Source organism: Mustelus asterias, chromosome 12, assembly GCF_964213995.1.
Source record: "Mustelus asterias chromosome 12, sMusAst1.hap1.1, whole genome shotgun sequence".
Lineage (NCBI taxonomy): Eukaryota > Metazoa > Chordata > Chondrichthyes > Carcharhiniformes > Triakidae > Mustelus > Mustelus asterias.
In genome coordinates this window covers 41672022-41685415 of record NC_135812.1, presented here as the reverse complement: position 1 = coordinate 41685415, position 13394 = coordinate 41672022, and the positions used below count along the sequence as shown (strand labels likewise).

At 42.2% G+C, this 13394-nt stretch overlaps 1 protein-coding gene across 3 annotated transcripts in view; it reads left to right on the top strand.

The window, feature by feature from the left end:
- Window positions 1-13394, top strand: part of hip1 (huntingtin interacting protein 1) — a 277810-nt gene that overhangs the window by 175894 nt on the left and 88522 nt on the right. For all 3 annotated transcript variants that reach the window (XM_078225078.1, XM_078225080.1, XM_078225079.1), the window contains 2 exons: window positions 4745-4885; window positions 6289-6346. In XM_078225078.1, the coding sequence (XP_078081204.1) occupies window positions 4745-4885; window positions 6289-6346 (199 nt within the window). The remainder of the gene's footprint in view (window positions 1-4744; window positions 4886-6288; window positions 6347-13394) is intronic.

Genomic DNA, 13394 nt, shown 5'->3' with positions numbered 1-13394 from the left:
ATTTGTACATGACATTGCTCAACTGTGTGGTAGGCAGAATGTCTTTTTGGACTGATGGCAGCATCTTATTAGTGGAAAGTAGCGCAGAGTAACAGCATGAAACAGCTTCTTTGAGAGATTTTTGGGATACCTTGGTGTTGCTAATTTGAGATAGACCAGCACTTTTCAGGTCTGAAAGTGGCGGCCTTTGGCCCAATTAACCAGGTCAATGGCAATCATAGAAATCATAGAAACCCTACAGTACAGAAAGAGGCCATTCGGCCCATCGGGTCTGCACCGACCACAATCCCACCCAGGCCCTACCCCCATATCCCTACATATTTTACCCACTATTCCCTCTAATCTACGCATCCCAGTACACTAAGGGGCAATTTTAGCATGGCCAATCAACCTAACCCGCACATCTTTGGACTGTGGGAGGAAACCGGAGCACCCGGAGGAAACCCACGCAGACACGAGGAGAATGTGCAAACTCCACACAGACAGTGACCCAAGCCGGGAATCGAACCCAGGTCGCTGGAGCTGTGAAGCAGCAGTGCTAACCACTGTGCTACCGTGCCGCCCCTGCCAATCCTGGACCCAAAACTTTCAACAAAGGTTAAGCGAGCAGTTTCACACTGCTATTAAGCAGTGTTGGCACTTGTGGTATTGTCCACGAATAAAATGTTGCTATCAGTCCAAAATGATGTTCTGTCTGTCACAGTTTGAGCAATCTGGTGTGTGAATTTCAGTGCAGGTGCGATGCCAGATACATAGGCCAAATGTCCCAACAGTTGGCTGATCAAACCAAAAAACATGTGCCTCCAGCTGCTTGTCACAAGTAGACTGTACATACCAACCCAAAGCAAAATGTCCAATGTGTGATTCTGTGATTGGGCAGTACTTGCTCAACAATCTGTTTGTGCTAATAGCTACACTAACAGTCAATTTAACAATCGGTAAAGTCCATAACAAAGCTCAATTATGCTTGTTAGAAACTACATTTGTTTGTATGCTGCGATCCACTCTCTACAAACAAAAGGAATATGTTTAAGCTTTGTGGCTTTTTTGAATTACCTGAAAGATGGAGGAGCCATTGCTCCCTGTTCTTTTCCCCATGGCAACACCTTGGCAAATTTAAGTCAACTTGCCAGCCAGTCATAGAACATAGAACAGTACAGCACAGAACAGGCCCTTTGGCCAACGATTTTGTGCCGAGCTTTATCTGAAACCAAGATCAAGCTATCCCACTCCCTATCATCCTGGTGTGCTCCATGTGCCTGTCCAATAACTGCTTAAATGTTCCTAAAATGTCTGACTCCACTATCACTGCAGGCAGTCCATTCCACACCCCAGCCACTCTCTGAGTAAAGAACCTACCTTGGACATCCTTTGTATATCTCTCACCATGAACCCTACAGTTATGCCCCCTTGTAATAGCTCCATTCATCCGAGGAAATAGTCTTTGAACGTTCACTCTATCTAGCCCCTGCATCATTTTATAAACCTCTATTAAGTCTCCCCTCAACCTCCTCCGCTCCAGAGAGAACAGCCCTAGCTCCCTCAACCTTTCCTCATAAGACCTACCCTCCAAACCAGGCAGCATCCTGGTAAATCTCATTTGCACTCTTTCCAGCGCTCCTTATAGTGAGGTGACCAGAACTGCACACAATATTCCAAATGTGGTCTCACCAAGGTCCTGTACAGTTGCAGCATAACCCCACGGCTCTTAAACTCCAACCCCCTGTTAATAAAAGCTAACACACTATAGGCCTTCTTCACAGCTCTATCCACTTGACTGGCAACCTTTAGAGATCTGTGGATATGGACCCCAAGATCTCTCTGTTCCTCCACAGTCTTCAGAACCCTACCGTTGACCCTGTAATCCACATTTAAATTAGTCCTACCAAAATGAATCACCTCACATTTATCAGGGTTAAACTCCATCTGCCATTTTTCAGCCCAGCTTTGCATCCTATTTATGTCTCTTTGCAGTCTACAACAGCCCTCCACCTCATCCACTACTCCACCAATCTTGGTGTCATCAGCAAATTTACTGATCCACCCTTCAGCCCCCTCCTCTAAGTCATTAATAAAAATCACAAATAGCAGAGGACCCAGCACTGATCCCTGTGGCACACGGCTAGCAGCATGCCTCCAATCCGAAAATTTTCCATCCACCACCACCCTCTGTCTTCGATCGATACAGTAAGAGTTTTAACAACACCAGGTTAAAGTCCAACAGGTTTATTTGGTAGCAAACACCATTAGCTTTCGGAGCGCTGAAACTCTTACTGTGTTCACCCCAGCCCAACACCGGCATCTCCACATCATTCAATCAGATAGCCAGTTACCTATCCAATCGGCCAACTTTCCCTACAGCCTTTTCTTCTGTAGTATAAATTGTTATGATTGTTTGAGATTTGGCATTTTTGAGTTTGTCCTGAATACACAGTGAAAAGCTTCAGTCTCTTTTCAGCAACAATCAATTTCTGTATTACAAGCAATTATTGGAATAATAAATTGTAAGGTAGATGCTCCAATACTCATGCCCTCATCAAGCAGCATACCCTCCGATTTGCCATGACCAACATTGCAGGAGATCTGCATTGAAAGGTAAGAGGTTTCAGAAACAACAATCGCCCCTCTCATTCGTATAGCAGTTTAGCCGACTTTCACTTAATTCTCTCACTCCCTCCCTTGAAATTGCTACCTTGCAATATTGTCACCAGACTGCATACTGGGGTTCACACTCTGGTACCTTACTAACAGTCATGGACAAGCCCAGATGGTGAAATGTTTGTTGTGGGGCATTTATCTTTTATAATAACTTATTCTGAAGAAATGTCACATTCGGGAGACAAAGTCTTGGGTATTGGCAAGGCCAGTTTTGTAAGATTTGGTTTCTCATATTGCTTTTGGTGGGTATTGCTGTGTACAAACAGTGGAGTAGCTGAAAAAAATCCCTTTGACATTCCTTAGAAGTTAATGTTTTTGATGGATGTTACTGTGAAATCTAGTTTACCAATGTCGCTTGCAAAATTCTCAAATATGGAGTTAAGTAGAGTTCATGTAATCCAACCATAACCAATACAAATATATTTTCTTCTTTAAGTTGCACTAAATTCAGAAGTTTTCAAACAAATGGCTCTGTAATAAGAGATAAGGAACCATTCACAGTGGATACACAGTTAGCTCATTCAAATTACAGGATGTCCTATTATTTACACGGATGTGGCCATTAGTAATGTAAATTAACGAACCAATGTGTTTTTGAATCAAACAGCATTGTGTAGTACATTTTAAAAAAGAAAAGCAATGCAACATTTGTGACAATTACTCTTAAAATATTTAAACCGTTTGAAATGTATTGTTTCTGAATTAACTAAAATACTAAGTTCTGCAGGATATTTTCAATGCAACTGTCGTACTCAAAACACTGAAACAGTGTGTTCGAGTTCAGGTCAATTGGCTTGTTTTTGCCTGGCAGAGTCTGTGAATATGATGCCGTAATGTGTAATGCAAATAAAGGATGTGGTTAAAAGCTTGAAATAACCAATGACTTCATTTGAAGGATAGGCATGGTTTACTAACCTGGAGATCACTGGGTTTGTCACCCAGATTTGTATATTTTTATAAAAATTGTTGTGAATAACTTGCGCCATTTTTAATACAACTTTGCGTGTGAATGTCTAATCTTTGAAAGAGAAATACCAATGAATTCCCCAATCTGCCCTGAAATTGAAGAATTTAAAATGCGTCTGACCATATCAGCATTGCCTCTGGATGGTACCATGGTGGGTGGTGTTGGAGGTGTAGCAAGTAGTGGAGTGGACATGGTGTAACTCGCCATTCAAGATACGCAGTTGGTTTATTTAACTTGCAGGAACACTCGCTATTTATATTGTGGCTATTGATATTGGCGAACCTCAACTCAGTTTGCAGTGCCGGCACCTTCTGCTCATCCAAGTTTTCCAATCCAAAAATGGGGAAGAGCTTCAGATAAATGTTATAATGTTGCACAAAGCTTGATTTCCTATCCAGTTAAAATGGGACATGGCTGTGCAGTGGAAGTGGTGAAAGTGGAGATAATTAAGGTACAGAGTGGACTTGTTCACTTGTAAGGAAGATGGTGTGACAAAAGCTGGAACTGTTTGGATGAGTACAGAAATTAAAATGGGAATTGGAAAAAAAGCTTCTGAGAAATTAGAAAGAAAAACAAGCTAAACATAGCAAATATAAAGGAGAAGCGAATAAAAATTTGGAAGGCTAAGGGGAGCATGAACTTTACAGCACTGAATGAGGTAATTAGCCCATTATGTTTGTGCTGGCTCTTTGTTATGCCGTTTCAAAAGAATCCAGCTTCCCTGCACTTTCCTATAGACATGCACCTTCCTCGGCTTCAAATATTTATCTAAATATTTCCTCAAGTCCCAGCAGTGTCTGCCTCCTCTGTTTCCCAGGACAAAGCAGTCCATGCACCTCCAATAATTGGGCAATACATTTCTGGATTGACTCATTGTGATCATTTTATTGAACCAAATGGTACTCTTTGAATTAACAGAGACAGTCTTTTCTGATTTATTGCTTTTGGGGATATATCCAGATGGTCATTTACTGTGGGTTCTAAGGGACTAAGTTATTTAAGAAATCTATCTCGAGTGTTGAGCTGCAGCAACTGATTGCTGAATGTACTTTGTTTATGTCTGCAGCATTGTTGCTGTGGCTCCGTGTGCTGAAATACTCTTTCCCCTTTATTTTGCAGTCTTCAGTTCCCTGGACATGTCCAGATCGGTCTCTGTAACAGCAGCTGGGCAGTGTCGATTGGCTCCTTTAATCCAGGTTATCCTTGATTGCAGTCACCTCTATGATTACACCGTTAAACTCCTCTTCAAGTTACATTCCTGTAAGTATGAACATACAGTTTGCTCCAAAAGGAAATAATGTCACAAGTTTCTTGCAGGACGGTTCTTTATGCCTTTTTACTGTTGGCCATACAATCTGAATAGGTGAGTAGGCTGCAGTCCTTGAGCATTGGGGAGTGCATTATTGAAGAACTTATGTCTAATACTTTACATGGGGTGCCCTTTGTAATTATTAAAATTTTCATGTCCTTGCTTCCAAAAAGTTACGTCAGCTACCACAAGGAAAATAAAAATAATTTTTTTTACTTTGACAGCAAAATAACAAAACTTGGTAACAAATTCCCACGTGGAGTCCAGCTTGAAAATCTGGCCTTCAGCAATCTCTCCTGCATCTAGTGACCAAATTAGTATCATTAGAATAACTTTGAGATTTTTCAGTCACTGGGTGCATTTACGAGTTCACTGAAAAACAGCCTAATCTAAAAACAGGCTGTACCTGTCACGTGAGCCTCAGAGACAGCCAACTGTTAATGCAGTCTTATTTCCATTTCCTCGTCTTTCTGTGGAATTATTTTTGCCTGGGATTGGCAAATATTTCTCTGAGGAGAGTTGGTTTTTAAGGCCATGACTGATGTCCAACTCTTCTCTTTAATGGTTGCCTAAGCAACTGGGCAGTGGACTCTGGTCAGCAGGGATCTGTGGATCAGTGAATCTGGGCATTGGGGATCTGTGGAATCAGTGATTCTGGACATTGGGTTTGTGTGGGATCAGAGATCTGGCCATTGGGGATCTGTGGGATCAGTGATCTGACCAACAGGTTTTGTGAGATCAGTGACTCTGGGCATTAGGGATCTGTGGGAACAGTGATCTGGCCATCCAGCTTTGTGGGATCAGTGACTCTGGACATTGGGGATGTGAGGGATCAATGACTCTCCGTGTTAGGGAGCTGATTGTGCTGAGTTTGATGAGGGACTTGGTGTTCATCGTGGCGAAGACTTAATGCATTGTTTCCTGTTTTCAAACTAAGCTACTGAGAATGTCTGCAGGGGCAGCCAATCTTCTATTTACTCTTATATGAATGTTGAAGCTTGAGTACAAATCCAAGATTCAACCTTGACATTCATATATACAGGAAGCAAATATCTTTTATCCATCAGCTTGATTGCTTGATGTTACTCCTGTAATAAATTAATTCCCTATGTAGTGGCAAAAACAAATTATAAATTAGGAAAAAGTGAAATGTTTTTAGCATCCAGCACCACACATAGTGATCTGCATTGCATTGATTTTCAGCTATCTAAAACTACATTCCCTAGTGGGAAGCGCTCTCAAAACAATTAAATTTTTATGTGCTTTATGTAACGAATCCAATTTGCGATGTTTTATGCCTCCCTTCCAAACTGCTTTATTGAAGATCAGTTTTAAAATTACAATTTCTCTTCAGGTCTCCCGGCAGACACTTTACAAGGCCACAGAGACCGATTCCATGAGCAGTTCAGAAAGTAAGTAGCAACAAGCACTTTGCTTATCTCCTCCTGTCAGCACTTTACCTCAGAATAATTAACATTCCAAAAACAGGATGAAGGTTATCTATATTACTGTTCATCCCTCTTTGCCACTTTCAGTGTAGTACACATCCCAGCAACCATTTCGTGCTTTTCGCTGAATATTGGTGCTTTTGAATGTCAGCTTTCTCTATTGCACTGCTTGGGGAAGTGTTTCCTTCTGCGATGTAATGTTTTGATATCTTTAAGAACTACTCTTTAAATTGGTGTAGTGCTTTTGATGTTGCAAAATTTCCGAAGGCACTTCACAATTTGCTGTCAGACTTGAGAAAGAGTCATGAATATTGTGTTTATATAGCACCTTTCATGACCACAAGATGTCCCACAATGCTTTCTAGTTAATGGAAGTGTAGCCACTGTTATAACACAGGAAATGTGTGGGAATGAATTTGAGAAATGGTCAAAGGGACATTGAACAAGATAGGTTTTAATAAGAGTTTTGGGAGTTGGGGATGGGATGCCCTGAGGTTGAGGGTGTTAATAAAGGAGGAGATGGAGAATGACTGAAGTCTCTGGCCTGTGGCCGGGCAGAGAGAGAGAGGGGAGCAGGAGTCTCTCAGAGGATCAGAATTGGAGAAACAAAGGCTGCAAGATGGGATGTGGAGATGCCAGCGTTGGACTGGGGTAAATACAGTAAGAAGTTTCACAACACCAGGTTAAAGTCCAACAGGTTTATTTGGTAGGAAAAGCCACTAGCTTTCGGACTTGAGAAAGTTCTACAGAACTCCCACTTACCTGACGAAGGAGCAGCGCTCCGAAAGCTAGTGGCTTTTGCTACCAAATAAACCTGTTGGACTTTAACGTGGTGTTGTGAGACTTCTTAATGTGCAAGATGGGATGGTAGAATGAGTTTGTGGAAGTATTTGTGAGCTATGAGCATTTTGATATTGGCCCACTTTTTTGAGGTAATGTCTCTGGAAGCATTCTGACCGTGAACCCCCAGAAAGTTTACTGATGTCTAACTTGCCCATTTTTAAATGTGTCTTTCGATAAGTAGCATCTGTTCTCCCCAAGCATTACATGTATTCAATTCCTTCTGTGTATTTTATTTTGATTTTATTGCTACCTCATTAATTTTTCATTATGTATCAGTCTGCTGCTAACATTTAGAGATTCTGCTAATTGTAAGTAGCATTTATTGAAGATTCTGGTCGATTTGTCCGTGATGTGATCAATTCTCGTCTATTTATCTGTGACAATCAGCTTTATTCACCAATACTCCTGATTTTGGGACTGTCACTGTGCAGTTCAACAGCCTGTCTTACTTAAAATCTAGAATAAGTCAGCAGCTCATAGATAACGAGACCAAAGCTCGTTATCTATGAGCTGCTGACTTATTCTAGATTACTATCTTGTTACTGGAAACTGAGCTCTAGCCCCTGATTGCAACCCTCTTTCTGGATGTCCACTTGAGCTCCCTGGACACCCAGTTGTGCTTAAGCTATCTTGGTGTGTTGCTCAACCTTTAGCCTAGCCTCAAAGTCTACATTGAGTTCATTACCAAGATATGTCTACTATTACTCCTCTCTGTTCCTGCCTCATCCAAGTGCTTCTCAAACATTCATTCATACCTTTGTTATGACTAAACTTAGCTTTCTAATGCTTCCTTGCCAACCCTGGAGACCCAACTTGCATAAGTTCTAGCCCATCCAGAACTATGCTTCCAATATTCATTCTTGGCGACTTCCATTGGCTCCCCATCCTTTACCACATCTTTTCATAACCTTTAACTAAACCTTTGCCTCCACAACGTCAGACCTTCCCCCCCCCCCCCCCCCCCCCCCCGCCTACATCCCACACTCTTGTTTCTTCCTTCTGCTCTCTTGCTTTTCCCTGTGCAGAAAGTGATGAATACAGAATCTGTGGGTTATCCTTGATTTTCTTTGTCAGTATTTCTTCGTGCCATCCCTTAACTTTCTTAATTTCATAGTACACACAAACTGTAGGCCTGGGCTGCAAGCCTGCAGTTGTGTTTATATTCTGTTCTTAATAAAGTTAGTTTACAATAATTACATTTGTCATCCTGCAACATAAAAATGAAACATGGTGTCAGGAGTGAACGAAATGAAGATTTTGAAGCCTTCGACGCAATTGTCCAGGTTATGGGAAGAGCTGTGATAAACTAAATCACTTTGCTAAGGTGTGGAATTGGAAGAAAGTGCAAATGATGATACAACATTGAATCTGAACTTTTCATTGATGCAGTAACAGCAAATTTGAAAGAAGACGGCTGGAAGGTTGGTTTAAAAATTTCTGGTGAGTTTCAAGCTTTGGCACTGGCGTACAAGCAAATGTGAGTCCATCGCTTGTTAGCACATGTCCCAAGTACTTGATTTTATGGAGACCTATTTTGCACCTTTCCTTCTACACGAGGAGGATATGAGCATAGACTGAGGCAGGTGCTGGAAAAGCCTGCGTCGTAAGATAAGTAAAAGAAAACTGTGAACTAAAGCGAAACTGTCTATTTACACAGGTGAAGAAATTGCTGCACAAGGCCAATGCTCTTGAAGTGAAAAACAGTCTTGAGCATTTCCGTTGAGAGTGGTGAGAAATGATACAACACCCATTCTTGGAACTAAAGCGTGTGAAAATCTGAAGCTAATGAACGAGATAATGTTGGTCATCTCTGATGACACCCTGAGTGAGTGTCGCAATGTGTTCCAGGGGCTTGTTTGCCTAAAGGGGGAACATCCCATTAAAGATTCACAAAACTGTGACACCCAAATGCACCCACCCAGGAAAGTGCCAGTAATGCTGACAGATCGACTGAAAGCAGAGCTGGATAGAATGGAGAAACTTCAGTTCATTAAGAAAATTGATGTTCCAACAAAGTGGTTAATCCAGTTGTAATTGTAGAAAAATCAGCTGGGAATCTGCCAGTCTGACTGGATCCCAGAGTCCTAAACCAGGCAGTATAAAGACAGCACTATCTTGCTCACAATAGAAGAGATCACTTGTAAGCTCACTGATGCTAAATGCTATTCAGTCTTAGATGCGATGGCAGGTCAAACTGAATGAACAGTGCTCTAATCTCCGTACCTTCAATACACCATACAAGTGCTACAGGCTTTTACCCTTACCTTTTAGTATTAATTCAGCTCCGGAGGTGTTCCACAAAACAGTGAAGCAGCTGTTAGAGGGTGTGGAAACCTATATCGGCAATGCGCAACACGAGAAGAACACAACTGCAGGCTGAGGCGGGTGCTGGCAAGAACTTGAGAAAAGAACTTAAAGCTGAAGAAGGAAAAGTGAAAATTAGGTCTTGATGAAATGAAGTGCTTGCGGCATGTGCGAGCAAGCGAGGGACTGAAGTCAGACCAGAGTAAAATTGAAGCAGTCGTGAATACGCCACCCCAGAATGTTAGAAAAACTTGGAGAGATTTGGGCATGGTGACCTATCGTAGGGAAATTCATTCCACACGTCAGACCTAATAATGCTTCTCAAAGTTCAAAATGTTGCGAAATAGCACTGGGAACCAAGTCACCAAGAAGTTTTCACCAATCTAAAGAAAACACTGACCCTGACAGTAGTGCTAAAGTATTACAATGTCAGTCAGCCAGTCGAGATATCAGTGGATGCTTCAAAAACTGGCCTGGGAGCTGTCTTCTTACAAAACAAAGCACCAGTGGCAAATGCTTCAAAGGCAATAACTGCAACACAGCAGTGTTATCCCCAAATAAAGAAAGAAATGCTCGCCTAGTGCTTGGCCTAGAACACTTCCACCAGCTTGTTTATGCAACACGTGGAGGTAGAGTCTGATCATAAGCCTTTGGAAGTTATAAAAAGCCCCTGAACTGTGCACAACCAAGATTTCCAAGATGATTAATGTGTCTGCAGGGATATCAAGTCAGCGTTAACTACATTCAGCTTTGACAAAGGGTCATCTGGACTCAAAACGTCAGCTCTTTTCTCTCCTTACAGATGCTGCCAGACCTGCTGCGATTTTTCAGCATTTTCTCTTGGTTAGCGTTAAATACAAACCAGGCAAAGAAATGTATATCCCAGACACACTGTCACGTGCATACCTACCCGTCATGGAAGATGATAAAGAAACAGAAATACAGGTTCACATGGGACAAAGAACTTAGCTGTGACTAATAACCTAGATGAGATCAGGGAAGTGACCAAGAAAGATGGTCGTTTTCCTGATCTCAAATCAAATCGTGCAAAATGACTGTTTGCACGTTGGAGCAGAGGCCCCTCTGCTGTACAAGAGTGCTGGAACTTTTGTCAGGAACTTCATGTGCAGCAGAAGAAATACTTTTAAAAGGAGAAAAGATAATTCATGCAACACCGAGGAAAGAAATGTTGCAGCACACACATGAAAGTCACCGTGGCATAGAAACATACAGGAGAAGAGTTAGAGATGTAACTGGAATGGGAGCACAAATCGCGTAATAGTGAACTTGTGTACGTTGTGCCAAAAGTACAGTAAATCACAACAAAAAGAACTACTTCAACCACACTTCCAGAGAGGCCTAGGCAGAAAATTGGCAACAATTGACAACAGTGAGCACCTGAGTACCCACTCGCAATAGATTATTACTCTAAAATATTTTTGAGTCTGTGCTGCTGGGAAGTAGAGTAAAGGCATCACACTCATAAATCATTTGAAATCGGTCTTTCCTTGTCATGTGCTCATCTCAGACGACCGTCCACAATTCTTGAGCACTGAGTTTCACGAATTTGCACAAGACTGGGAGTTTTGCCACATTATGTCAAGTCCCAAATATCCGCAATCCACTAGAATGGTGGAACATATCTTGCAGACAAAAAAACCAACTTCGCCCCAGCAGCTATTTTTCTAGTCTTTGAGCTACAACATGCAGAGACAGCAGAAACAGTACTTTGACTGAGGAGCCCAACCTCTGCTTGAACTGCACATGAGAGAAATGGTAAGGATTCAGCAAGAAGGAACTTGTTGGGATTACTGTTGTCACAGGAATCACAGGAGAACCCAAGGTCTTATGTGGTGCAGACTCCAAACGTGCAGCAGTGCAGAAGAAACCAGCCATTCCTGTGGAAAACAAATGAAGCCGTACCCTGACCTGAACCAGAAAGTGGAGCTGAAGATCAAGAACCAGAATCCACCAGTGAAGCAATAGATAACCAGATCAAGCTCGAGAGTCCTGAAAGCTATCAAAGAAGTGAAAGTGACGGAGCTGAAAGAGGTCCTGTCCTCCAAAATCATTTGTCACCATTCAGGACATCCAGTGGAAGCATTATGGAAAAACCACAGATGAGTAAAAGACAAAGTCCAAGAAGACTTTGTGTACTTGAGAAGGCTATACGCGTCGTCTCTTTTGTTCTAACAGAAACGAGCCGGAAGTATTTGTGTTTTTTGAAAATAGGGTAATGTCATGATATTACGGAGATTGTGGTATTGGACTCCGGAGTATTAGATATAATGTGGTGTCCTGTGTACTTCATTGAGTCACCTGATCTGGGAGTCAGAGGTCAGATAGCACATATCAACTGTAGGATTAGGTTGCAAGCTTGCAATTGTGTATATCATAGAAGTCATAGAAATCATCATAGAAACCCTACAGTGCAGAAGGAGGCCATTCGGCCCATCGAGTCTGCACCGACCACAATCCCACCCAGGCCCTACCCCCACATATTTTACCCACTAATCCCTTTAACCTACGCATCTCAGGACTCTAAGGGGCAATTTTTAACCTGGCCAATCAACCTAACCCGCACATCTTTGGACTGTGGGAGGAAACCGGAGCACCCGGTGGAAACCCACGCAGACACGAGGAGAATGTGCAAACTCCACACAGACAGTGACCCGAGCCGGGAATTGAACCCAGGACCCTGGAGCTGTGAAGCAGCAGTGCTAACCACTGTTTACAATAATTATTTTGGTCATCCTACAGCATAAAAACAAGACGTGGTGTTCTCACGCAGTTGCTGCACTTGTCCTTCTAGGTGGTACAGGTTGCGGGTTTGGAAGGTGCTGTTGAAGGAACCTTGGTGAGTTTCTGCAGTGCACCCTGCAGATGGTACACACAGATGTTGCCATGTGCCTTGGTGGTGGAGTAAATGGATGTTGAAGGTGGTGGATGGGGTGCCAATCAAGTGGGCTGCCTTCGCCTGGATGATGTCAAGCTTGTTGAGTGTTGGAGCTGCACTCAATTACCCAGAAGGACAAAACTGTTTAGACCAGTATTCTTCTTTCCCTTTTTACTGTTTTTCGCATCTGGGAGGCAAGTGGAGAATATTTCATCTCACTCATATGCCTTGTAGATGGTGGACAGGCTTTGGGAAGGCAGGAGGAGAGTTACTCTCTGCAGAATTCCCAGCTTCTGACCAGCTCTTGTTGCCACAGTATTGATATAGTTGGTCCAGTTCAGTTTCTGGTCAATGGTAACCCCCAGGATATTCATGGGTCATTTTTCTTATCTTTCCTTGAATGCCTCCCACTGATCTGACATTGATTTACCTTTCGACAAGCTGATTCCAGTCGACTTGAGTGAAATCACATCTCGGCTTAGTGAAATTAACCTTTCCTCAATTGAGAGCTTTTACTTCTTGGTCTATCTTTGTCCTTTTTAAATCTGAATTATGATCACTTCAACCTTCAACTGGTGACCCCTTCACCTGCCCATCTTAATTCCCTAATACGAAATCCAGAACTGCCCCTTTCTTGTTTGGCTTGCTACATAATGGAAAATAGAAATCTCTTCATTGCATTTTAAGAATCCTACTCCCTCTGTGTCTTTCATGCTGTTTCTACCCTGGTTACTATTCATGTAGTTGTTACTGCCCGATAGTGTTTTTGAACTTCTCAGTGTTTTGCCAATGATTCGATGTCTCTGACTGTTTGAAGGTCTCTAGTACAATCCTGGTAGTTTGATTGCCCCTTCTGTGTTCTTGAGTTAAATTCATAAGGTCTCACTTAAAACTGATGAAACTCATATCTGTGCCTCCAAACGCCACTATTCGACTGTTGCACTGGTTGACCTCTCATTTACACTTTCA